Source organism: Triticum aestivum, chromosome 1D, assembly GCF_018294505.1.
Source record: "Triticum aestivum cultivar Chinese Spring chromosome 1D, IWGSC CS RefSeq v2.1, whole genome shotgun sequence".
NCBI lineage: Eukaryota > Viridiplantae > Streptophyta > Magnoliopsida > Poales > Poaceae > Triticum > Triticum aestivum.
In genome coordinates, this window is record NC_057796.1 from 227,701,254 (window position 1) to 227,726,973 (window position 25,720).

General features: G+C 45.1%; 2 protein-coding genes and 1 long non-coding RNA gene across 3 annotated transcripts; 2 read left to right on the forward strand and 1 right to left on the reverse strand.

The window, feature by feature from the left end:
• The first annotated feature begins 1,309 nt into the window (after window positions 1–1,309).
• Window positions 1,310–2,804, forward strand: LOC123181136 (uncharacterized). Its single transcript, XR_006491506.1, has 2 exons — window positions 1,310–1,649; window positions 2,457–2,804. It is a non-coding gene; the product is annotated as an uncharacterized lncRNA (long non-coding RNA).
• A 7,402-nt stretch (window positions 2,805–10,206) lies between these two features.
• LOC123181137 (probable prefoldin subunit 5) lies at window positions 10,207–12,825 on the forward strand. The gene is made up of 4 exons (XM_044593366.1): window positions 10,207–10,509; window positions 10,616–10,719; window positions 11,294–11,371; window positions 12,494–12,825. The coding sequence occupies exons 1-4, from the start codon at window positions 10,329–10,331 to the stop codon at window positions 12,581–12,583; spliced, it is 453 nt and encodes a 150-aa protein (XP_044449301.1). The 5' UTR covers window positions 10,207–10,328; the 3' UTR covers window positions 12,584–12,825.
• Window positions 12,826–13,688: 863 nt separating this feature from the next.
• Window positions 13,689–16,372, reverse strand: LOC123181139 (uncharacterized). The gene is made up of 2 exons (XM_044593367.1): window positions 16,110–16,372; window positions 13,689–15,990 (listed from the first exon to the last, which is right to left on the reverse strand). The coding sequence occupies exon 2, from the start codon at window positions 15,167–15,169 to the stop codon at window positions 13,892–13,894; it is 1,278 nt and encodes a 425-aa protein (XP_044449302.1). The 5' UTR covers window positions 15,170–15,990; window positions 16,110–16,372; the 3' UTR covers window positions 13,689–13,891.
• Window positions 16,373–25,720: the final 9,348 nt, after the last annotated feature.

The window sequence follows — 25,720 nt, forward strand, 5'->3', positions numbered from 1 at the left end:
CGCGATACCGGCCGAGTGTTCGGTCGGTGCGCTGGGTATAAACATTACGCGTAAAAATAAGTGGAGCACATAAAAAAATTACAGTAACCGTGACATCCCTTCTTCACATCCATATGGTTAAGCCTAAAATGATTATAATTATTTTACAAATTACAAATCTACTGTATACATTTACAAAAATTACATACAAACAAAATTATGGTGCAATAAAATTATTTTTTGATTTATTTTTGTACATGCTACAGTAAATCCGCACAGTAGTTGCTACAGTAACCCTGACATCCCTTTTTAGCTTTACACACGCATTTTACTGTAGCTTCGTGACATCCCTTGAGGATGTTAGAGGATCCACTTCCGTAATACGCATGAGAGGATAAGAAAAACGCTTCAGCGGTGGGTGAGGCCTGGCAGAACACGTGGCTTAGCATAGGGTAGCTGGATCGCACGGGATCCACGACTGTAGCTTCGTGACATCCCTTGAGGATGTTAGAGGATCCACTTCCATAATACGCGTGAGAGGATAAGAAAAACGCTTCAGCAGTGGGTGAGCCCTGGCAGAACACGTGGCTTAGCATAGGGTAGCTGGATCGCACAGGATCCACGACGCACGCGAGACCGGCCGAGTGTTCGGTCGGTGCGCCGGGTATAAACATTACCCTTAAAAATAAGTGGAGCACATAAAAAAATTACAGTAACCGTGACATCCCTTCTTCACATCCATATGGTTAAGCCTAAAATGATTATAATTATTTTACAAATTACAAATCTACTTTATACATTTACAAAAATTACATACAAACAAAATTATGGTGCAATAAAATTATTTTTTGATTTATTTTTGTACATGCTACAGTAAATCCGCACAATAGTTGCTACAGTAACCCTGACATCCCTTTTTCGCTTTACACATGCATTTTACTGTAGCTTCTTGACATCCCTTGAGGATGTTAGAGGATCCACTTCCGTAATACGCGTGAGAGGATAAGAAAAACGCTTCAGCGGTGGGTGAGGCCTGGCAGAACACGTGGCTTAGCATAGGGTAGCTGGATCGCACAGGATCCACGACTGTAGCTTTGTGACATACCTTGAGGATGCTAGAAGATCCACTTCCGTAATACGCGTGAGAGGATAAGAAAAACGCTTCAGCGATGGGTGAGCCCTGGCAGAACACGTGGCTTAGCATAGGGTAGCTGGATCGCACAGGATCCACGACGCACGCGAGACCGGCCGAGTGTTCGGTCGGTGCGCCAGGTATAAACATTACCCTTAAAAATAAGTGGAGCACATAAAAAACCCAAATACTTAGAAACGCAGCTGCGCTCTCTGGATGTTCCGAGCGCACGCACTAGCCGACAAACTGCAAACGTCGTTCCCTTCCAAAAAAACAGCACACCGATACATCCCTTTCGCTATCCTTATCCCGGTCCCTCTCCAGAAAAAAAAAAGCCTTATCCCGATCCCTTTCCTCCTCTCAGAACGGAGGTGAAGAAGCACGGGAGCACACCGGAGCGTCGATGTGGAGGCGGCGGATCAGAGGAGCCGGCGAAGAGGTCGGCCAGGACGGGAATAGCAGCGCCACCGTCTCTTCCTCCCAAATTTTCAGTGCGGAGCTGGAGTAATGCCGTCGGCGTCGTGGTCGATCCGTCAAGGTACCTCCTCTTCGCGCGCGCCGCGATTTGCCTTCTCATGGATGCTGGCTGCAAGGGTCTCAACCCCGCCGCCGGAGTCGTGAACGGGGTCTCCATATTGAGGGGTAGGGGACACGCGCAAGAGAGAGAGCGGGAGGGCAATGGAGACGTCGATTTTTGCCGTCAATTAGAGGTAGTGGCGCAGTAGCGCCTCCAAATCTAGGGTTGGTAATTCCAGTTTAGACGTATGTGTTTTGGGGATAATCCCATTAGTTTGGGTGCTTAGGTATTGACGCACAACAGCCCTGGATTGCACAATAGATAGCTTTATTAGTAGCTCGTGCTTAGCATCATAGTCCATTAGTGTGCGTGCGTGGTAGCTGTAGAGCTTGGATCAGGCGCAAAACAACCCTGGTTTGCATGCGACAGCAGGACCGGAGCTCACCCGCCGGCGGCGTGATGCGACGAACTGCACCGAAGAACACCTTTATGGACATGACGACACCCCCCATTCAATCTACAATTCTGCTACTTCTTTAAGGTGTGAGCATGGTCATTCCTTGCAAATTTTTATGGGTGCACACCACATGCTCGATCAACTGTCTCCATAGTTTGAACCAGCGGCCTTGTCCATATGCATGTCATATGTGCAACTTGCTATGCGACTATTCTTATGTCTACAATTGCATACTAGTAGTAGTATAAACAGTTAAACAGTTAAACACCCATTAACTAGCGAAACTATTTCATATAAACCTAATATGATTTTGCCTCATAAATTGGATGTGTTTATTCCCACTACTAATCGAAGGGGTGTTCTCATGCCAGGGTGCGGGATGTGGGATGTCCACCCATCCGCAACTACTGGAAGAACACGCTGGCAGCGAGTGTCCCCAAGAGCAAGGGAGGAGATGATGTTGCAGCTCAAGGGGGCCTCACTACCTGAAGGTGAGCATGGATGGCGCCCATTTTCCCCCATCAAATTTGTACAAATTCGTTGCAGAGCAATGGACATTTGTGTTTGAATCAGTGGGTGAATATTTTGCAATCAATAGATAGGCAGTTATGTGAATTATGGGGAGAAAGCAGTCCCTTGGATTTCTAGAAGAGTTGCCTCGTATTGTAATGCAGTTGCTTGATTTTGTTAGAACAGTTGTTTGGTTTTTGCTAGGCCAATTTTGCATTGTGTTTTAGGTAATGTGGTTGCTTCGATTGCTAGGACAGTTGTTTGGTTTTTTCTAGGCCAATTTTGCATTATGTTTTAGGTAATACGGTTGCTTCGATTGCTAGGACTGTTGCTTGGTTTTTCTAGGACTGTTGCTTGGTTTTGCAAGAATAGTTTTGCATTGTTTGTTTTCGTAATATAGTGGGATTTCTTTTGCTAGAGACAGTTGCTTTTCAATCTTGCTAGAACAGTTGTGTAGATTTTGCTAGGTTTGGGGGGAGGGTAGTAGGAGTTGCTCACAGTGTGACGTCGAGCTGCGCTCGAGGGGGGGAGGGTAGTAGGATTTTTCTTTGCACAATTTGTTGCTTCAGTTACGAGCATTTGTTTTCCTGTAATATTCAACTAAAGTTGATTTGGTTTTACTCAATTCATGGGGGGTTTATATTCAGTGATCTTCGGTCTACCTTTTTTACAAACGTTTTATTCTTAACCACAGAACAGAGACATCACCTGCATCATCCTACTTCTGAAAAAGCAACACAAAAAAGAGGTCAGTAGTGATAGAGCAACTTCGAACCAGAATAGAGCAACTGGCCATAAATCACAAAGCATCATAAAGTAAAACTGTTTTACCTCTATGGTCCAGACCAATGAAGAGTTGTGATACGATGTAGTAGAAGATGTACTCGTATGATGTACAAGTGGTTGCACAATCCCCATTTCCGATGAACTTGCTTGATATAGAGAGGGCCATGCGATGACGCGGTGTGCAACAGAGTGTGATGCCTTGGTTCCGAGGGGTGATGCTCGCTTCATTTTGTGGTAGTAGTGATGGTCGTCGCAAGAGGTACGGGTCTTGTGCCATAGTGATCAATGATTCATCGTGGAGGAGGTTGCAAGGGACGCGATCTAGCATGCGCCTCAAAAGGAAGGGACACGAGGGATGTAGTCTGGCATCGGGGCCGTTAGATTGGTCGGCCTGGCTCCCGGACAACGGTGCTAGTGAGCGGTACTCCAGGTGACCGGATGGATCATCTAGCGAGGTGGCGTTCGGCACGGTACAATTAGGAGCACAAGGACGAATCGGTTGATGAGGGTTTGGCGACCCCGGTGACACAACAAGCTAGGCAACACGAGCAGTTGTAGGCGTGTAAGAAAACGTAGCAAAGAAGCAAGCCAGCACACGCGTGTGCGAGGCATCATCGACCAACTACTTTGCCATGCACACATAGTCACGTACTAGATGGCTTAGCTGCTGCCTGATGGATGTATGTGGATGGATGGATACATGGCGGGTAGGGTGCTGATTGCGTCTGCTAGCAACACATGCATCGCGAGGCCGTTCTATTCAAGGCACCCGTGGGGGAGGGTGCGCTCGAATCAACGAGCCAGCGCAGCGGCGCTCCGTATCCGGGTCCATTTGATTCAACCTAAATACTTCACAGTGCAGCTACGCCGGATGGACGCGGCAAGCGCACGCGCTAGATGACAAAACTAGTTTGATGTCTGTAATAAACGCGTTATCCACTGGGTAGTGTAAAGCGCATGCATGTGCCAACGTCATCTATTTATTCTGTTTCAAATTTTCAAAAAGCTACAACTTTTGAACCGAGTGTCAGAACGCAGAACCGTTTTCATTGCAGGGTTCCTCGCGACGAGCTCTTCAAAACTAGATCCCATATGAATATGTTTTGATGATTTTTTTTCGAAAGCAACTTTGATGCTAGATGAAGCAACATTAGTGTTAAACATGAGCAACTCTGATGCTAGATGAATTGCACCGTGTGTATGACTAACTTCGCCTAGTAGCCACCTAGTTAGTTGTGTGCAACAGTGTAATAGGGGGGTCACCATGATTTCTAAGTTGCATACATTGGAAAATAAGTTGTGGATTGTTTAGTTGCCTATCATACTGTGAAAATTTCTTACCGTAGAGTGGAAACTCTAACATGGCTTATAAGTTGTCTACCGCAGAAACCAGGTTGCCCTTTCACTACGAAGTTGCCTACGAGTGATCCTCAATTTCTTACAATACTATGAAAGTTGTCCATCAAGGGACCTAAGTTGCCTACAATATCGAAAAGTTTTTGTGGGATTTAAGTCATCTATCATGGTTTCAAATTTTGAACTATGTGGGGATGGGTGGTATGAGATCTGTGTGTTTTCCTTTTCTAGGGGAGTCTGCCCGCCAACGCTATTAAGCACACGGATGTTGGCTAGCCAGGTCCTGACGAGCTCTTCAAAACTATACCCACATGAATACGTTTTGATGATTTTTCTTTCTTTCAGAAAGCAACTTAGACGCTAGATGAGACAACTTTAGTGCTAAACAGAAGCAACTCCACTTCAATTTAAAGTAACTAATTACCAACAATGAGCAACTAACTAGTAATAGAGAATAACCTTGAACAGAGGTAGACAACATCATATCACCTTTATAAGCAACTTACTTTCTACGAGAGACAACTTTAGTGCAAAAAATAGGCAACTTCACTACACTTTCTCCTAATTAATTTTCTCTAACATTCTCCTAACTTCCTCACACGTACTTCTAAGTTGCATATTCTCCTAGCTTCCTCACTGGTACTTCTAAGTTGCAACTTAGGTCCCTTGATGGACAACTTTCATAGTATTGTAAGAAATTGAGGATCACTCGTAGGCAACTTCATAGTGAAAGGGCAACCTGGTTTCTGCGGTAGACAATTTATAAGCCATGTTAGAGTTTCCACTCTACGGTAAGAAATTTTCACAGTATGATAGGCAACTAAACAATCCACAACTTATTTTCCAATGTATGCAACTTAGAAATCATGGTGACCCCCCTATTACACTGTTGCACACAACTAACTAGGTGGCTACTAGGCGAAGTTAGTCATACACACGGTGCAATTCATCTAGCATCAGAGTTGCTCATGTTTAACACTAATGTTGCTTCATCTAGCATCAAAGTTGCTTTCAAAAAAAAATCATCAAAACATATTCATATGGGATCTAGTTTTGAAGAGCTCGTCGTGAGGAACCCTGCAGTGAAAACGGTTCTGCGTTCTGACACTCGGTTCAAAAGTTGTAGCTTTTTGAAAATTTGAAACAGAATAAATAGATGACGTTGGCACATGCATGCGCTTTACACTACCCAGTGGATAACACGTTTATTACAGACAGCAAACTAGTTTTGTCATCTAGCGCGTGCACTTGCCGCGTCCATCCGGCGCAGCTGCACTATGAAGTATTTAGGTTGAATCAAATGGACCCGGATACGGAGCGCCGCTGCGATGGCTCGTTGATTCGAGCGCACCCTCCCCCACGGGTGCCTTGAATAGAACGGCCGCGCGATGCATGCGTTGCTAGCAGGCGCAATCAGCACCCTACCCGCCATGTATCCATCCATCCACATACATCCATCAGGCAGCAGCTAAGCCATCTAGTACGTGACTACGTGTGCATGGCAAAGTAGTTGGTCGATGATGCCTCGCACACGCGTGTGCTGGCTTGCTTCTTTGCTACGTTTTCTTACACGCCTGCAACTGCTCGTGTTGCCTAGCTTGTTGTGTCACCGGGGTCGCCAAACCCTCATCAACCGATTCGTCCGTGTGCTCCTAAGTGTACCGTGCCGAACGCCACCTCGCTAGATGATCCATCCGGTCACCTGGAGTACCGCTCACTAGCACCGTTGTCCGGGAGCCAGGCCGACCAATCTAACGGCCCCGATGCCAGACTACATCCCTCGTGTCCCTCCCTTTTGAGGCGCATGCTAGATCGCGTCCCTTGCAACCTCCTCCACGATGAATCATTGATCACTATGGCACAAGACCCGTACCTCTTGCGACGACCATCACTACTACCACAAAATGAAGCGAGCATCACCCCTCGGAACCAAGGCATCACACTCTGTTGCACACCGCGTCGTCGCATGGCCCTCGTCTATATCAAGCAAGTTCATCGGAAATGGGGATTGTGCAACCACTTGTATGTCATACGAGTACATCTTCTACTACATCGTATCACAACTCTTCATTGGTCTGGACCATAGAGGTAACTATCGCGACCTTCTCATCGTATTAGCCGTTGAATGTTTCACTGGCAAGGTGGGATAACGCTATCACATACCGGAGTCACTATAAACGTCCATCATGAGTATACCGACTTGAGTCAAGACCAACATCACTTGTGCGGAATGGGGATAATTTAGTACTGAGTTACTTTTAGTTGAGTTGCTTTGAGTTGTTGACACAAACCTAATTGGAAGGTATCTAAAACCATTAAATATTGATCGAAATATGGTCCTAATGATGTTTCTGTTCATGAGGATTGGGCAACTCGTTACATGCTTTTAGGCAACTGTATGGTTGATTATGGGCAACTATGTTATCTTTCATGTACAGTGCAGAGCAAACTCTGGTATATTTTTCTGAAATTCTTAACGCATCTCTATGACACAAATCTAATTGAAAGGTATCTAAAACCTTTAGATATTGCCCAAAATATGGTCTTGGTGACGTTTCTGTTCATGAGGATTGGGCAACTCGATACCTTTCAATTAGGTATACATATTCTTGGTTGTTCATTTTGGGAAATACCTCAACAAAAGTAAAGAACAGAGTGCGCCTAGTCCCCTCCTGTGACGTCCCCGTGAACCAGTGCATGCCCGCCCAAACCACGCATCCCACCTGGTCCCCCTCTCCTCCTTTTCTTGGCTACCAGCGCCAAGCATCCAACCCCAGCATGTCATCCTTCTTCCTCTCCTCCCACCTAACAGTTTCCAGAATCCTCTCTCTCCTTTCGATCTAGAAAGCTTGGCAATCATGATGCTTTGAACAGATCATCTTTCTCCCGTCCTCAAACGCACCGATCAAATTGTAGAAAAAAACAACTGGTTGAAACCCGCACACCCCTCTCCATCCCCTCCCCCTCCTTCCCCTTTCACTTGTTTTAATGACCAGGGATACTTGAACAACCAAAAAAACAGGTTGATGATCAACAAAAACTTGGTTTGTCTCCTTTCACACATAGATAAGCCGTTGGGCAAAATTACAATTTCCTGTAAGAACTTGAAAAAAAAATGACCAAAAAGCTAGGCAACTATGTACTGCAAGTATAGAGCCTTAAAACAGTTTGTGCACGTATGGACCATAGATCATGCTGTTTTCAAAAAGAGTAAAACCACACAAGGCAAACTTACTAGTGATTTTCAGGCAACTCATATTAAAATTTGAAGCAATTACTATCAGGCGTGTAAAAAAGGTCTGCTCCCATATAAGTTCCTTGTAGTAAAAATTATCATGCATCCTCCTATGCAAAAGTAAAAAATACATGCAACAACTTTGCCTGTGATTTCAGGCAACTCATGATAAAATTTGAAGCAACTAGTGTCAGACATTAAAAAAAGGGTTGTTGCCCCTATAAGATCCTTGCAGTAATATCAGGCAACCCTTTGTGCAAAAAAAACAAAGAACCACAAAAACAGCAAAGAGGATGTCATATATAGGTGACAGTAACACATATGTAGGTGCATTAAATACACAAGTAAAAACCAAAAAAACACGGTCGCATAATATCAAAAGTGACTAGGCATGTGTCCCTTCTCCCAGCAAAGACATACTGGTTTTAAGCAACTATCTTGTGTGCTATAAGCAACTTTGTCCATGCAAAAAAATGTAAGAAGCTTGTTCAATGCAAATACAATCAATCTTTGTCCACACAAAATTAGGAACTATTTTTGTTAACAGCAAAAAATATGCAGATTAAAAAAAATCTTTATGTCCTACGTACTACTTAAAATGAAGCAACTTCCTCCCAGTTTTGTTGGTGCCTATGATCCCAACGATGTGATTTAGCAAGCAACTTTGTGGAGTTTTTCAAACAACTCCACTGTTTTTCTTGGGCAACTACACACAACCACACCCACGCACGCATAGTCGTGTGCCTCGTATCTCCAGCTGACACCTAAAAAAGAGGGATAAAGAACATACACATGTTCATTTTTGAAGGGGTTCACAGATAAGCTTAGTCCCCTAAAAACATTATGTCCCCATGACCAGCACCACCCCTCCTCCTCTAAGATCATTCTCACACCAAGGGATCCCACCCTGAGGAGAAAAAATTCTTGACGCGTCTCTATGACACAAACTTAATTGAAATGTATCTAAAACCTTTAGATAGTGGCCAAAATATGGTCTTGGTGATGTTTCTGTTCATGAGGATTAGGCAACTGGATACATGGTTTTAGACAACTGTATAGTTGATCATGGGAAACTATGGCACCTACAAAAAGGGATAAAGAATATAAACATGTTCGCTTTTGGAGGGGTTCACAGAAAAACTTAATCCCCTACAAACACTTTGTGGTTTTAGTTATGTCCCATGACCAGCTTCACCCTCCCCCCCTCTATGATCATTCGCCAAGTATTTATGATTGCACCATGGGATCCCACCCGAGGAGAAGAAATTCTGAACGCATCTCTATGACACAAACCAAATTGAAAGATATCTAAAAGCTTTAGATATTGGCCAAAATATGGTATTGATGATGTTTCTGTTCACGAGGATTGGGCAACTCGATACATACTTTTAGGCAACTGTATGGTTGATTGTGGGCAACTATGTAATCTTTCATGTATTGTGCATGAAAAAGGCATCCAAACAGTGTAGGCATACTCTGGTATCTTTTTTGTGTATTTTTGTTGCTTTTGTTGTGTGATAGTTCTTCCCAAATCACAACAAGTTTTACTTTATGATGCTTTGTGATTTATGGCCAGTTGCTCTATTCTGGTTCGAAGTTGCTCTATCACTACTGACCTCTTTTTTGTGTTGCTTTTTCAGAAGTAGGATGATGCAGGTGATGTCTCTGTTCTGTGGTTAAGAATAAAACGTTTGTAAAAAAGGTAGACTGAAGATCACTGAATATAAACCCCCATGAATTCAGTAAAACCAAATCAACTTTAGTTGAATATTACAGGAAAACAAATGCTCGTAACTGAAGCAACAAATTGTGCAAAGAAAAATCCTACTGCCCACCCCCCCTCGAGCGCAGCTCGACGTCACACTGTGAGCAACTCCTACTACCCTCCCCCCAAACCTAGCAAAATCTACACAACTGTTCTAGCAAGATTGAAAAGCAACTGTCTCTAGCAAAAGAAATCTCACTATATTACGAAAACAAACAATGCAAAACTATTCTAGCAAAACCCCTCCTCTGATCCGCCACCTCCACATCGATGCTCCGAGGGACCGGGATAAGGATAGCGGAAGGGATGTATCGGTGTGCTGTTTTTTTGGAAGGGAGTGACGTTTGCAGTTTGTCGGCTAGTGACCTTCAGTTTACAAGACTGACGCTCTACCACTGAGCTATAGGGGCGAATTTGCCAGTATTACATGAAAAGTGTATTTGTTTATTTAAACCACGATGTTGATTATGTCTACTGATCGCCCTCGCGGTCTCGGCTCTTCTTTCTCCTTCCCTGCCCACCAGTCCACCGCCGCCGCCTCTCCCCCCATCCCCCTCTCCCACCTCCTCCGGCGTCGGCCAGCAAGCAGCCATGGCGAGCCCCGCGCGCATCGACGTGGATAAGCTGAGCGTGGAGCAGCTTAAGGCGCTCAAGGAGCAGACCGATCTGGAGGTCAATCTCCTCCAGGACAGCCTATCCAAGATCCGCACCGCCGCCGCCCGCCTCGAGAACGCCACGGCCGCCCTCCACGAGCTCTCCCTCCGCCCCCAAGGCACGGCTCACCCAATCCTAACTCCCTCTTCTCCACAGCGTTCCATCTTCTTGGCCTTTCCACGGGGGTTTGGTTAACCTTTTCCTTTGCGGCTCGGCGTGTGCAGGGAAGAAGCTGCTCGTGCCGCTCACGGCGTCCCTCTATGTACCCGGCACGCTCGACGATTCCGAGAAGGTCCTCGTCGACGTTGGCACCGGCTACTACATTGAGGTATCTTGCACATCATTGGGTTTGTAATAGTTTACAGCACGTTAGTTTGTCCACTACTTCAGCGAATCTCTCAATATGGTGATACAAATTGGTCATGAGCTTATCAGCTTCTTTGGATATATATACGGAAAAAGGAACATAGTATTGGTCGGTTATTGGTGACATTTTGATACAGAGGAAACACACACGATCAGCGACACAACGTCAAGTTGCCATGAAAGTTCCACTAGTTATTGCACCGAAATCATCCAAGCGCTGATTGGCCTGTCTTGTTCCATGTAAAGTTCAGCTTTGTTTGGTGAGTAGAAGTTAATCGTGAAGGTCTCCCAACTTGAACTCTGGCTGCCAGTGATTTGTGGCCCATCGGGTGCTTGGTGAATGAGACATAGTTTAGAACTTGCTCTGTTGCTCATGAGATGCATATTTTCCTGGCCTGTAATTTAGGTCACTCCTTTAGAACCAAGTGAGCGGCGCAGTACCCTAAGTAAACCATATTTATACTCAAATGATACATCTTATTTATTTATTTATTTTATCTGCCGCCTGTCGTATGATTCTTTTTTCTTGTGTGCAGAAAACTATGACTCAAGGAAAAGAATACTGTGAAAGGAAAATTAATTTGCTGAAGTCCAACTTCGATGAACTACTTGAGGTAATATTGACTGACTGGACCGCTCTTGTAGCTACTCATTTTAGCACAACTGGAGGACAAATGCTTTAGCCTGTATTTTGTTAAAATTCTAACTGAATGTGAGTAGAAACACTGAAGATACTGAAGTTCATAAAGCCATTTTGAGCTTGAGTAACTTCTATTTGAGTGAGGTAGACATGGTCCCATGATGAAACTTTTAGGAGAAATGTTTTCATTCATCTATGCTTGTGCGCTGTAAGCTTGTAACATGCAGACCTTTTGGTTTGGTCGAATTTATCTTATATGCTCAGGTCTTGACTTGTGTTGACATACCGACAGCATTCTTTATAAAAGTTAAATCTGTGTTGCCAGTTGCCTCCAGATTAACCTTAGGCACTATGTCACTGACCAAGTTGATGGGAAGTATAATTCAGTGCCTTCAAATATGATTAGTGTTAGTGCAACTGCTCATCATATTCGTATCAGTTCTTACAAAAAAAAACTATCAGTATCGTAATAAAAATCAGGGCTTCGGGTTTCTCTGATTTAAGTTGTAGAATACATGGAGCAATATCTAGGGACGCCATTATTGGCATAGAATGCACCTGGTCACAATAGGTAGCATTTCCAATGCTTTGTTATTCCTTTTAAGCATGCTACGAATATGACATTGTCTACCAGTTTACATTAGTTATGCATATTTTGGTCAATCACAAGGTGTGAAATGTGCAATAGTCTGGTGGAATGTAGTACACAACTTCGGGGCTAGCAGCACAAAGCACCAATGTCATTTCGCCAGAAGCTTTTATCATTTGCAGTTGGTGTTACTCTGTTAGCAAACTCCTTTTTATTGTGGCGAATTTTTATCTGGTGATTCTCTGGTACGAACCTAGTATTTGATTGTCAGTCGTAATGATAGCCACATAAATTGCTAACTACCATCTCTATTTGGAAGGCACAACTTATATTGAGCTACGCTGCGACTCGCATCCCCCTCCACTGAACTTAACTCTCGGCGCTAAATATGATTATGTGTTATAATTCATGTGTCTGAGCTATTCCTCAACTGCAAGGCACATACCTAACCTGAATGTCGTACAACAACCCCCCTTGGCAGATGATCACTCTATTCTTCATGTGCAGATGGCGACCAAAAAGAAGAGCATAGCAGACGAAATGGGCATGTTTCTGCAAGCCAAGCTGAGGCAGGCATCACCGAGCTCGAGTTCGTGAGAGTGGAGTGTGTGCCCTGTCCCTTGCTTTGTTGGAGCGCTGGGGTGGTTCGCTCGCTCTCAGCCCTCAGGGAACATAGGACGTTCTTTAGCTGTTTTAGCCGTGTGTGCAAGGTTCTCTGAGATGATTTACTGAAACAGCCTGCTCTATCGTCAGACTTCATCCTCGAGTAATTTGGAACTCGGTATCGAACGTGTGGGTCTTGGATGCACAATCTGCAATTTAATGGCTTTGACAATCAATTATGACTGTTGCATTTTGATGACTGGATGCTTGGTTTTGCTTTCGCATACTGTTGTTGATCTTCCTGGTACTTGTTGAAGCCGTCATATGGTGTAAAAAGTACTTCTACTCGTGCATGCATTTGCGACCATGTGTACCACTAAGTTGGGAATGTTAAAGCAAAAATCCCTGGTTATTATGTTTACAAATACAGTGTGAGGAAGAACCACATCGACACAAATTCTTTCCATGGATCGTCTATAGGGGCAGATTAAACACAAAGGACAATATGACAACTAAAACCTCCAGTCAAACCCATCATGATTTGCCCAGCGCTGGAGTCCATCCATCATCCCCGCAGAAATGCTCAGTGGTTTTGAGGATGTTAAATGTCCATTGTGGATGGTTAGGCCCCCAGCCCACCAAGGATTTGACGCTTTGGTGTCTCCGTCGATAGCGAGGCGCCATGATGACCTCGCCTGTGTCTGTGTGTTCTCAAAAAAGAACTCCAGTCAAGCAACAGTAAACAAGAAGGATCCTCCCCAATTTGCTTTGTAGCATACGCCCTTAAATTTTGGCATGCTCGCAGCTCGCAATGGCAAGATATTGAGTGACACTAATGCTGCACGCTCGAATCTGCTGAACAATATCGCTACTGAGCTGCGTACATGGGCGTCTCGTGTACCCAATCAAGAACACAGACATCCTGTTTGTTCTGGGTGGACAAGCTGGCTGCTTAGCCACAGCTCTTACATTCCTCTGCTTCTATATCCTTTCTGTCTTCCTCTTACCAGCAAGCTTCAGGCTTGATTGGAAACAAACCTTATAAACTTCCACTTCCAGCGCAGGGAAGGAATGCCACATCTTATACCAGTATAAAAATCACGTAAAGTTCTATGATACGTTACATTCTAAAACACGTAAGCATAATCAAAATGATATACACATGAAGGCTGACAGCTTGTTCATAGTAACATAAAAGGTTCACAGACTACTCAACAGTAAAGAAAACATGAAGGTTCAAGGCTCGTTCGTTCAACTGATACAGAGAGAATTCAAACTAGTAGATAAAAATCACAACACATCCTAGCGGTCATTCACAGCTCGGAAGCGAGATATGATGGCATCGTCCACCTGCCCAAAGGTTTCACGTTCAAGACATGTAACCAAGCAATCATTCGCGCATTGCTCCGATAGCTTGTTTACCGCCTTATTGTTCACGTAATTCACTGAAGACAGGTCCCTCTCATCACTTGCAGTCGCTACAGGAAGGATTAGCACCAATCTGAGAAGCCTGTAGACAATGTGATAAACACGGTCCTTCCTTGTTTCAACAAGCTTGATAGAAAGCCCCGCAAGAGTCTTCACTTCCCTAAACCTTTTGTCCAGACGCAGATCATCAACGAAGTTTGAAAGTTGGAAGGGAAGATGCAACAACTCAGACTGTGAAAAATCCTCGGGATAAAAGTGGGCAAGCTTAACCAGCTTTTCCTCATCATAAGCAGCAAATGAGTCGGCGGGATTGAATGCTGCCATGCAAATCAGTAACTCCGTGTTGACCTCATCAAACATGCCATCAAGTTCTCGAAGTTGACTATCAATTACATCCAAAAACATATCAACGTGGTAGTAATGAAGATTCGTGGCCTTTTCGTAGAACTTTGGAGATCTCCCGATCGGGTCATACAAACCATCCATGTCCACAAGTTCGATGTCATGTTTCACACAAAAAGAGGTGACCTTCTGAAGAAAACTTTCCCATTCACCATCTTCCCGCAGTAACTGCAACCGTTTCTTTGTCGCGCTAACAAGATCGATAGCATTAACAATATCTTGATCCCTCTTTTGCAAAGCACTGCATAAGCCATCTGTATACTCAAATATAGTTTGCAGCAAGTGTGCTATAAAGACAAACTCAAATGTCTCGAATGCATAAGACACCTCTTGAGCTCGTAGTGATTTTATGCCATTATGCTCATCCCCAATCATACAGAGAATTTCCCAAATTGCAGGATATAAAGAGATAACATGCATCACATTTTCATAGCGGGATCCCCGAGGAGTATCACAAGGTGTTCCCAGGCTCTCTCGATCAAGACCATATTCAGCTTCAGTTTCTTCCAGTTCAAATGTTTCGATGATATACTCAGCTTGAGCTACTCCAAGCATTCTTATCTTTTCACAGCACATCACAAGAAAATCCATCAAATATTGAAGGTGATAAAAGAACCAACCACCATGAACATTCTGCTTAGCAACAGCAACCATATTTACCTGAAGTTGATGGGCAAAGCAATGGACATAATAAGCAGAAGGGGACTCGTCCACAATTATTTTCTTCAAAGCATTATGATAACCCTTCATGGCACAAGCACCATCATATCCCAGCCCACGGACCCTAGAAAAGCTCAAAGAGTGTGCCGTAAGCAGATTCTGAATTGCTGTTTTAATTGTCAAAGGGGTATGCCGTAAGCAGATTCTGAATTGCTGTTTTAATTGTCAAAGGGGTAGTGTCTTCAACTCCGACGATGCCGAGGAACCTTTCCACGGCCATTCCTTTTGTACCAACATAACGCAGGCAAAGGGCCAATTGTTCCTGTTGTTCCATATCGCGAGATTCATAAACAAGCACCGCGAAATAACCATCACCAAGGTCTTCAATGATGAGCCTAGTAGTTTCTTGGGCACAAGCGTTGATGAGTTGCTCCTGTGCCTTTTGGTCCAACAGCTCGCTGCTTCTCGGAGCATCCTTCAGACCCACCCTTTTAACTCCTTCAACACTCTCTGCCAGCCAATCCACAAGCTCAAGAAAATTCCCTGCATTACCTTCATTTTCAAGATGTCCATGGACTGGCAAGCCTTGCTGCAAGATGAACCTCAGGCACTGGACTGAAGTTTTCAAACGGGACAGATATAGAGCCTCGGCCTCGGCCTGCAACTGTTTAGCGTTTGAAGCAATGGACTCGTCGTCACCAGATTCATCATCCTTCGGTACCACCTGCAGCCCATCTGATGGGGAAGGGTTGCCTTGGTTCCGAGACCGGCTTTCAACTCCAATCGGTGCGGGTTTCGGCGTCGAGGTGGAGGCAATCTTGCTTTTCTTGGAAGCTCTATCCCACAACGTTTTCAAATCCATGTTTTTCTTCATTTCTCACAGTCCCGCTGAACCTCTAAATCTTTGATACCTACACGAAATAAAGTGGCAAGAAAAGAGAGCAATCACCTCACCAGCTGATGGTTTGAACATTCACAAGTTCTACTCCGATTAGAAACTGGGAACTGGAAGCTAGATTGGGGAACTCACGGCACGGCCGAGGCGGGATTGGGGATTTGGCGAGTGGCGTCCGGTGGCCGCACCCGCAATGCTTCCCGCCGGCTGACTGGCTGGCTGTGTGGACGGTCGCGCCGCGCCACCGAGTCCGTCGTCGGGGGCGAGTAGCCGGCGGCGCGCGACGTGCTACAGTTGGAGGGAAGCCGTCGGAATGGCTTTGCGGTTTGCGCCGCCTGCTCGTCTCGCGCCCAGGGGCTCGTTCAGGCCAGGCCGAGCGAGCAGCGGAACATCAGGGGTGCGGCCCATTCTTTAGAAAGAGGCCTAGTTTGCTTAATACTTCTACATTTTGCTGAGTTGGGCATCTCCTCTCAAACCGGACACCGCATACGTCCACGGGCGAGGGGACCAGTCTGTGGATACGGATGCGGGAGCCGACCATCCAAAGCTATCCGCATACGTTTCAAACCAGCTTTCAACAAACCGGACGAATTACATGCAAAGCAGGCGATTTTCATCTAAATCACAACACATTCATTACATTTTCGTCATTTTTAATTAAAAAAGCGACCAAACCTAAACCTAGCATATGGCGGCGGCCGTCCCCCTTGTTCCCTTTCGACGATCATCGGGCTCAGCTCGCCGTCTCCATGAGCGGCGGCAATAAGACCCGTGCAATGAAGGTGTGGTCGCCGGCGAGGAAGAGTAGAACATGAGAGACGGGCGGCTCACTTGAGACTCGAGGCCCCGCCATCTCCCATGCCCTACTCATCCTCGTCGGAGTCTGCGACCTGCCCGTCGTCAATGGACATGAGGTCCACAATGGACATGGAGGGGATGGCATGCTCGTCAACCCACCGGGGTGGCCAAAAGCTGTTTGGCGGCGCATAGGACGCGCAGCTGGCGTTGTTCCGTTCGCGATCGCCAGCGCAGCCAACGCGTCAGTCTGCATCGCCAAAGCATCCAGCTGCGCCACCTATACGTTGCGAGCCATGGCTTGTCTGCGGGTGGCCTTGTAGAGCGCCTGCCGCTCGGTGAGAAGTTGGGTTTCACTGTGACCATGGCCGCCACGGCTTCCTCGGTCGCACGCTCACTGTAGATCTAGCCCTCCGTCAGCTGGTGCTTCTCAGGGAGGAACATGTTGTATCGCTGCTCCTCCTGTGCCTGTCGGAACACCGGCATAGGCATCGACGCTGACTTCTCCTCCGCCATGGCGATGTAGAAGTGCGCCTGCGTTTGCTCCATCATCAAGCCGGCATGCACTAGCGTGGGCTGCGGCATGGAGTCATCGTCGGAGTCGGTCTCCATCGTGGGGTCATCGTCGGAGAGCTGGCAAACATGTCGGCATCTACCTGCCTGGCACGACGGCTCTACCAGGCGGCCGCAAGGGCTGCCACCTCGTGCTTCCGCTCCGTTGAGAGGCTCTCCCACAATGCGTTTCCGCTCACGGTCATGGTGGATGTGGTGTACGGGAGGAGCAGATGAGTTGTGGTGTGGTGTGAGTCGGGTGTCTCCTCCTTCAAATAGCGGATGCCGGTGAGGCCAAGCGTCTGGACGCGTCACTGAGGAGTATCGAAGTTGGTTTCTCCGTCGGCGAGTCTGTTTAATGACGACAGACAGGCGAACGGATATTGAACGAGCGTGGTTGTTAGGGCATATTTCTCCCTAAGTGGTTTTGGTGATTGTTGACAATGCGTTCGCAGACTAATCGTGTGCATTGAGCATTTCAGACTATCAAGCATATGGCACAAGATGATTCGTGCCCCTCGGAGTTTCAAGTGAAGACGGTTTTCTTTCCTGCATTTCTTTTTGGTGGACTTGAGCCGTAGGGAAAACCATACTATCAAGAGGGGGTCCGCTTCGAAAAGGTTTGGGTGGAATCAACACGTACACACTCATATTGCACCCATCACCACTTTCCGCTTCCTTGGAGTTGTCCATATTTTGTGCTGAAGAAGTGGTGAAGAGCTGCAAGCGGTAGTACCGCGGGCAACAGCGGTAGTACCGTTGCTAGTCCCGCTCGTGGCCAGGGTCTCGACTTTTCGTGTCGGGTTCTACGGTAGTACCTCTGGGTCTCTACCATGCCACCTTTTTGACCCTGGAGGACAAGCGAAAGTAGGAGCTGAAGGAAATATGCCCTAGAGGCAATAATAAAGTTGTTATTTATATTTCCTTGTATTATGGTAAATGTTTATTATTCATGCTAGAATTGTATTAACCGGAAACTTGATACATGTGTGAATACATAGACAAAACACAGTGTCCCTAGTATGCCTCTACTAGACTAGCTCGTTAATCAAAGATGGTTAAGTTTCCTAACCATAGACATGTGTTGTCATTTCATGAATGGGATCACGTCATTAGGAGAATTATGTGATGGACAAGACCCATCCGTTAGCTTAGCATAATGATCGTTAAGTTTTATTGCTATTGCTTTCTTCATGACTTATGTATATTCCTTTGACTATGAGATTATGCAACTCCCGAATATCGGAGGAATACCTTGTGTGCTATCAAACGTCACAACGTAACTGGGTGATTATAAAGATGCTCTACACGTATCTCCGAAAGTGTTTGTTGGGTTGGTGATGTCTACCACGCAACCTTCCTCTTGTAGACGTTGTTGGGCCTCCAAGTGCAGAGGTTTGTAGGACAGTAGCAAATTTTCCTCAAGTGCATGACCTAAGGTTTATCAATCCGTGGGAGGCGTAGGATGAAGATGGTCTCTCTCAAGCAACCCCGCAACCAAATAACAAAGAGTCTCTTGTGTCCCCAACACACCCAATACAATGGTAATTTGTATAGGTGCACTAGTTCGGCGAAGAGATGGTGATACAAGTGCAATATGGATGGTAGATATAGGTTTTTGTAATCTGAAAATATAAAAACAGCAAGGTAACTAATGATAAAAGTGAGCACGAATGCTATTGCAATGCTAGGAAACAAGGCCTAGGGTTCATACTTTCACTAGTGCAAGTTCTCTCAACAATAATAACATAATTGGATCATATAACTATCCCTCAACATGCAACAAAGAGTCACTAATAGTGGAGAACAAACGAAGAGATTATGGTAGGGTACGAAACCACCTCAAAGTTATTCTTTCCAATCAATCCGTTGGGCTATTCCTATAAGTGTCACAAACAGCCCTAGAGTTCGTACTAGAATAACACCTTAAGACACAAATCAACCAAAACCCTAATGTCACCTAGATACTCCAATGTCACCTCAAGTATCCATGGGTATGATTATACGATATGCATCACACAATCTCAGATTCATCTATTCAACCAACACATAGAACCTCAAAGAGTGCCCCAAAGTTTCTACCGGAGAATCAAGACGAAAACGTGTGCCAACCCCTATGCATAGGTTCATGGGCAGAACCCACAAGTTGATCACCAAAACATACATCAAGTGAATCACGTGATATCCCATTGTCACCACAGATACACACGGCAAGACATACATCAAGTGTTCTCAAATCATTAAAGACTCAATCCGATAAGATTACTTCAAAGGGAAAACTCAATCCATTACAAGAGAGTAGAGGGGGAGAAGCAACATAAGATCCAACTATAATAGCAAAACTCGCGATACATCAAGATCGTGCCAAATCAAGAACACGAGAAGAGAGATCAAACACATAGCTACTGGTACATACCCTCAGCCCCGAGGGTGAACTACTCCCTCCTCGTCATGGAGAGTGCCGGGATGATGAAGATGGCCACCGGTGAGGGTTCCCCCTCCGGCAGGGTGCCGGAACAGGGTCCCGATTGGTTTTTGGTGGCTACAGAGGCTTGCGGTGGCGGAACTCCCGATCTATTATGTTCCCCGATGGTTTTAGGGTATATTGATATATATAGGAGGAAGAAATACGTCAGGGGAGCCACGAGGGGCCCACGAGGGTGGAGGGTGCGCCCTACGGGGGTGGGCGCGCCCCCTACCTCGTGGCTCCCTCGTTTCTTTCCTGATGTGTACTCCAAGTCTATCAAGTTGCTTTCCTTCCAAAAATAACTTCTCCAGAAGGTTTCATTCCGTTTCGACTCCGTTTGATATTCCTTTTCTTCGAAACACTGAACCAAGGAAAAAAACAGGAACTGGCACTGGGCTCTGGGTCAATAGGTTAGTCCCAAAAAATAATATAAAAGTGCATAGTAAAGCCCATAAAACATCCAAGATGGATAATATAATAGCATGAATACTTCATAAATTATAGATACGTTGGAGATGTATCGGTTGGCATAGATCGAGATTAGGATTTGTCACTCCGAGTATCGGAGAGGTATCTCTGGGCCCTCTCGGTAATGCACATCATGATAAGCCTTGCAAGCAATGTGATTAATGAGTTAGTTGCGGGGTGATGTATTACGGAACGAGTAAAGAGACTTGCCGGTAACGAGATTGAACTAGGTATGAAGATACCGACGATCGACTCTCGGGCAAGTAACATACCGATGACAAAGGGAATGACGAATGTTGTCATTATGGTTTGACCGATAAAGATCTTCGCGGAATATGTAGGAACCAATATGAGCATCCAGGTTCCGCTATTGGTTATTGACCGGAGAGGTGTCTCGGTCATGTCTACATAGTTCTCGAACCCGTAGAGTCCGCAGGCTTAACGTTCGGTGATGATTTGTATTATGAGTTATGCGTTTTGGTGACCGAAGATTGTTCAGAGTCCCAGATGAGATCACGGACATGACGAGGAGTCTCGAAATGGTCAAGAGGTAAAGATTGATATATTGGATGACAATATTCGGACACCGGAAGTGTTTCGGAATGTATCGGGTACATATCGGAGTACCGGGGGGTTACCGGAACCCCCCGGGGGAAGATATGGGCCATACGGGCGATAGGAGGGAGGCAAGCCAGCCCACAAGGGGTGGCGCCCCCCCACACACACAAGGGAGGAGTCCGAATTGGACAAGGGGAGGGGGCAGCGCCCCCTTTCCTTCTCCTTCTCTCTCTCCTTGCCCCTTTTCCCTTTCGGTAAAAGGAAAGAGGGGGGGGGGGGCGAACTGGAGTAGGAGCCCAAGTGGGACTCCTCCCACTTGGGGCGCGCCTAGGCCGGCCTCCTCCCCTCTCCCTCCTTTATATACGGGGGTGGGGGCGCCTCTAAAACACATCAGTTGTTCCAAGCCATGTGCGGCGTCCACCTCCACAGTTTGCTCCTCCGGTCATATTGTCGTAGTGCTTAGGCGAAGCCCTGTGCGGATCACTTCACCATCACCGTTACCACGCTGTCGTGTTGACGAAACTCTCCCTCAACACTTTGCTAGATCAAGAGTTCGAGGGACGTCATCGAGCTGAACGTGTGCAGAACTCGGAGGTGTCGTACGTTTGGTACTTGATCGGTTGAATCGAGAAGATGTTCGACTACATCAACCGCGTTAAGTAAACGCTTCCGCTTTCAGTCTACAAGGGTACGTGGACACACTCTCCCCTCTCGTTGCTATGAATCTCCTAGATAGATCTTGCGTGATCGTAGGATTTTTTTTTTAAATTGCATGCTACGTTCCCCTATAGTGGCATCCGAGCCAGGTCTATGCGTAGATGATATGCACGAGTAGAACACAAAGAGTTGTGGGCGATCATAGTCATACTGCTTACCACCAACGTCTTATTTTGATTCGGCGGTATTGTTGGATGAAGAGGCCCAGACCAACCTTACATGACCACGTTCATGAGACCGGTTCCACTGACAGACATGCAACTTGTTTTGCATAAAGGTGGCTGGCAGGTGTCTGTTTCTCCTACTTTAGTTGAATCGAATTTGACTATGACCGGTCTTTGTTGAAGGTTAAAACATCAAACTTGATGAAACATCGTTGTGGTTTTGATGCGTAGGTAAGAACGGTTCTTACTAGAAGCCCGTAGCAGCCACGTAAAACTTGCAACAACAAAGTAGAGGACGTCTAACTTGTTTTTGCATGGCATGTTGTGATGTGATATGGTCAAGACATGATGTGATATACGTTGATGTATGAGATGATCATGTTTTGTAAAATTTATCGGCAACTGGCAGGAGCCTTATGGTTGTCTCTTTATTGTATGAAATGCACTCGCCATATAATTGCTTTACTTTATCACTATGCGTTAGCGATAGTTGTAGAAGCAATAGTTGGTGAGACGACAATGACGCTACGATGGAGATCAAGGTGTCAAGCCGGTGACGATGGAGATCATGACGATGCTTTGGAGATGGAGATCAAAGGCACAAGATGATGATGGCCATATCATGTCACATATTTTGATTGCATGTGATGTTTATCTTTTATGCATCTTATTTTGCTTAGTACGGCGGTAGCATTATAAGATGATCCCTTGCTAAAAATTTCAAGGTATAAGTGTTCTCCCTGAGTATGCACCGTTGCAACAGTTCGTCGTGCCGAGACACCACGTGATGATTGGGTGTGATAAGCTCTACGTTCACATACAACGGGTGCAAGACAGTTTTGCACGTGCGGAATACTCGGGTTAAACTTGACGAGCCTGGCATGTACAGACATGGCCTCGGAACACTAAGACCGAAAGGTCCAACGTGAATCATATAGTAGATATGATCAACATAGAGATGTTCACCATTGAAAACTACTCCATCTCACGTGATGATCGGACATGGTTTAGTTGATATGGATCACGTGATCATTTTGATGACTCGAGGGATGTCTATCTAAGTGGGAGTTCTTAAGTAATACTACCGTTGTATATCTATGTTGTAGATCAATGGCCAGTGCTACCGTTCCCTTGAATTTTATGTGTTCCTAGAGAAAGCTAAGTTGAAAGATATGGTAGCAACTACACGGACTGGGTCTGTAACTTGAGGATTATCCTCATTGCTGCACAAAAGAATTATGTCCTTGATGAACAGCTAGGTGAAAAGCCCCCTCCCGCTAATGTGGACGCTTTGAACGCCTGGCAGACGCGGTCTGATGACTACTCTATAGTTCAGTGTGCCATGCTTTACGGCTTAGAATCGGGACTTCAAAGACGTTTTGAACGTCATGGACCATATGAGATGTTCCAGAAGTTGAAGTTAATATTTCAAGCAAATGCCCGAGTTGAGAGATATGAAGTCTCCAACAAGTTCTATAGCTGCAAGATGGAGGAGAACAGTTCTGTCAGTGAACACATACTCAAAATGTCTGGGTACCATAACCACTTGACTCAGCTGGGAGTTAATCTTTCAGATGATAGTGCTATTGACAGAGTTCTTCAATCACTGCCACCAAGCTACAAAGGCTTCGTGATGAACTATAATATGCAAGGGATGAATAAGACAATTCCCGAGCTCTTCGCTATGCTCAAAGCTGCGGAGGTAGAAATCAAGAAAGAGCATCAAGTGTTGATGGTTAACAAGACCACTAGTTTCAAGAAACAGGGCAAGGGAAAGAAGGGGAACTTCAAGAAGAATGGCAAGTAAGTTGTCACTCCCGGGAAGAAACCCAAGTCTAGACCCAAGCCTGAAACTGAGTGCTTCTACTACAAAGGGACTGGTCACTGGAAGCGGAACTGCCCCAAGTATTTGGCAGATAAGAAGGATGGCAAAATGAACAAAGGTATATGTGATATACATGTTATTGATGTGTACCTTACTAATGTTCGTAGTAGCGCTTGGGTATTTGATACTGGTTCTGTTGCTCATATTTGCAACTCGAAACAGGGGCTACGGATTAAACGAAGATTAGCTAAGGACGAGGTGACGATGCGTCTCGGGAATGGTTCCAAGGTCCTTGTGATCGCCGTCGGCACGCTACCTCTACATCTACCTTCGGGATTAGTTTTAGACCTGAATAATTGTTATTTGGCGCCAGTGTTGAGCATAAACATTATATCTGGATCTTGTTTGATGCGAGACGGTTATTCATTTAAATCAGAGAATAATGGTTGTTCTATTTATATGAGTAATATCTTTTATGGTCATGCACCCTTGAAGAGTGGTCTATTTTTGTTGAATCTCGATCGTGGTGATACACATATTCATAATATTGATGCCAAAAGATGCAAAGTTGATAATGATAGTGCAAAATATTTGTGGCACTGCCGTTTAGGTCATATTGGTGTAAAGTGCATGAAGAAACTCCATGCGGATGGACTTTTGGAATCACTTGATTATGAATCATTTGATGCTTGTGAACCATGCCTCATGGGCAAGATGACTAAGACTCCGTTCTCCGGAACAATGAAGCGAGCCACTGACTTATTGGAAATAATACATACCGATGTATGCAGTCCGATGAGTGTTGAGGCTCGCGGCGGGTATCGTTATTTTCTGACCTTCACAGATGATTTGAGCAGATATGGGTATATATACTTAATGAAACACAAGTCTGAAACATTTGAAAAGTTCAAAGAATTTCAGAGTGAAGTGGAAAATCATCGTAACAAGAAAATAAAGTTTCTACGATCTGATCGCGGAGGCGAATATTTGAGTTATGAGTTTGGTCTTCATTTAAAACAATGTGGAATAGTTTCACAACTCACGCCACCTGGAACACCACAGCGTAATGGTGTGTCCGAACGTCGTAACCGTACTTTATTAGATATGGTGTGATCTATGATGTCTCTTACCGATTTACCACTATCATTTTGGGGTTATGCATTAGAGAGAGTTGCATTCACGTTAAATAACGCACCATCTAAATCCGTTGACACCGTATGAACTATGGTTTGGCAAGAAACCTAAGCTGTCGTTTCTTAAAGTTTGGGGTTGCGATGCTTATGTGAAAAAGCTTCAGCCTGATAAGCTCGAACCCAAATAGGAGAAGTGCGTCTTCATAGGATACCCAAAAGAAATTGTTGGGTACACCTTCTATCACAGATCTGAAGGCAAGATATTTGTTGCTAAGAATGGATCCTTTCTAGAGAATGAGTTCCTCTCGAAAGAAGTGAGTGGGAGGAAAGTAGAACTTGATGAGGTAATTGTACCTTCTCTTGAATTGGAAAGTAGCTCATCACAGAAAACCATTCCCTCCTACACCAATTAGTGAGGAAGCTAATGATGATGATCATGAAACTTCAGATCAAGTTAATACCGAACCTTGTAGGTCAACCAGAGTACGTGTCGCACCTGAGTGGTATGGTAATCCTGTTCTAGAAGTCATGTTACTAGACGAACCTATGAACTATGAGGAAGCAATGATGAGCCGAGCTTCTGCGAAATGGCTTGAGGCCATGAAATCTGAGATGGGATCCATGTATGAGAACAAAGTATGGACTTTGGTTGACTTGCCTGATGATCGGCAAGCCATAGAGAATTAATGGATCTTCAAGAAGAAGACTGACACTGACGGTAATGTTACTGTCTACAAAGCTTGACTTGTTGCGAAAGGTTTTCGACAAGTTCAAGGGGTTGACTATGATGAGACTTTCTCACCCGTAGCAATGCTTAAGTCTGTCTGAATCATGTTAGCAATTGCCGCATTTTATGATTATGAAATTTGGCAAATGGATGTCAAAACTGCATTCCTGAATGGATTTCTGGAAGAAGAGTTGTATATGATGCAACCGAAGGTTTTGTCGATCCAAAGGGAGCTAACAAAGTGTGCAAGCTCCAGCGATCCATTTATGGACTGGTGCAAGCCTCTCGGAGTTGGAATAAACATTTTGATAGTGTGATCAAAACATATGGTTTTATATAG

What these genes read in the sequence shown, in the direction of transcription:
- LOC123181137 (XM_044593366.1), top strand. Translation starts at nt 10,329, where the DNA reads ATGGCGAGCCCCGCGCGCATCGACGTGGATAAGCTGAGCGTGGAGCAG. An exon ending in GCTCTCCCTCCGCCCCCAAG is followed by an intron (nt 10,510 to 10,615) that starts GCACGGCTCACC and finishes CGGCGTGTGCAG; the next exon opens with GGAAGAAGCTGCTCGTGCCG. An exon ending in ACTTCGATGAACTACTTGAG is followed by an intron (nt 11,372 to 12,493) that starts GTAATATTGACT and finishes CTTCATGTGCAG; the next exon opens with ATGGCGACCAAAAAGAAGAG.
- LOC123181139 (XM_044593367.1), bottom strand. Translation starts at nt 15,169, where the DNA reads ATGAAGGGTTATCATAATGCTTTGAAGAAAATAATTGTGGACGAGTCC.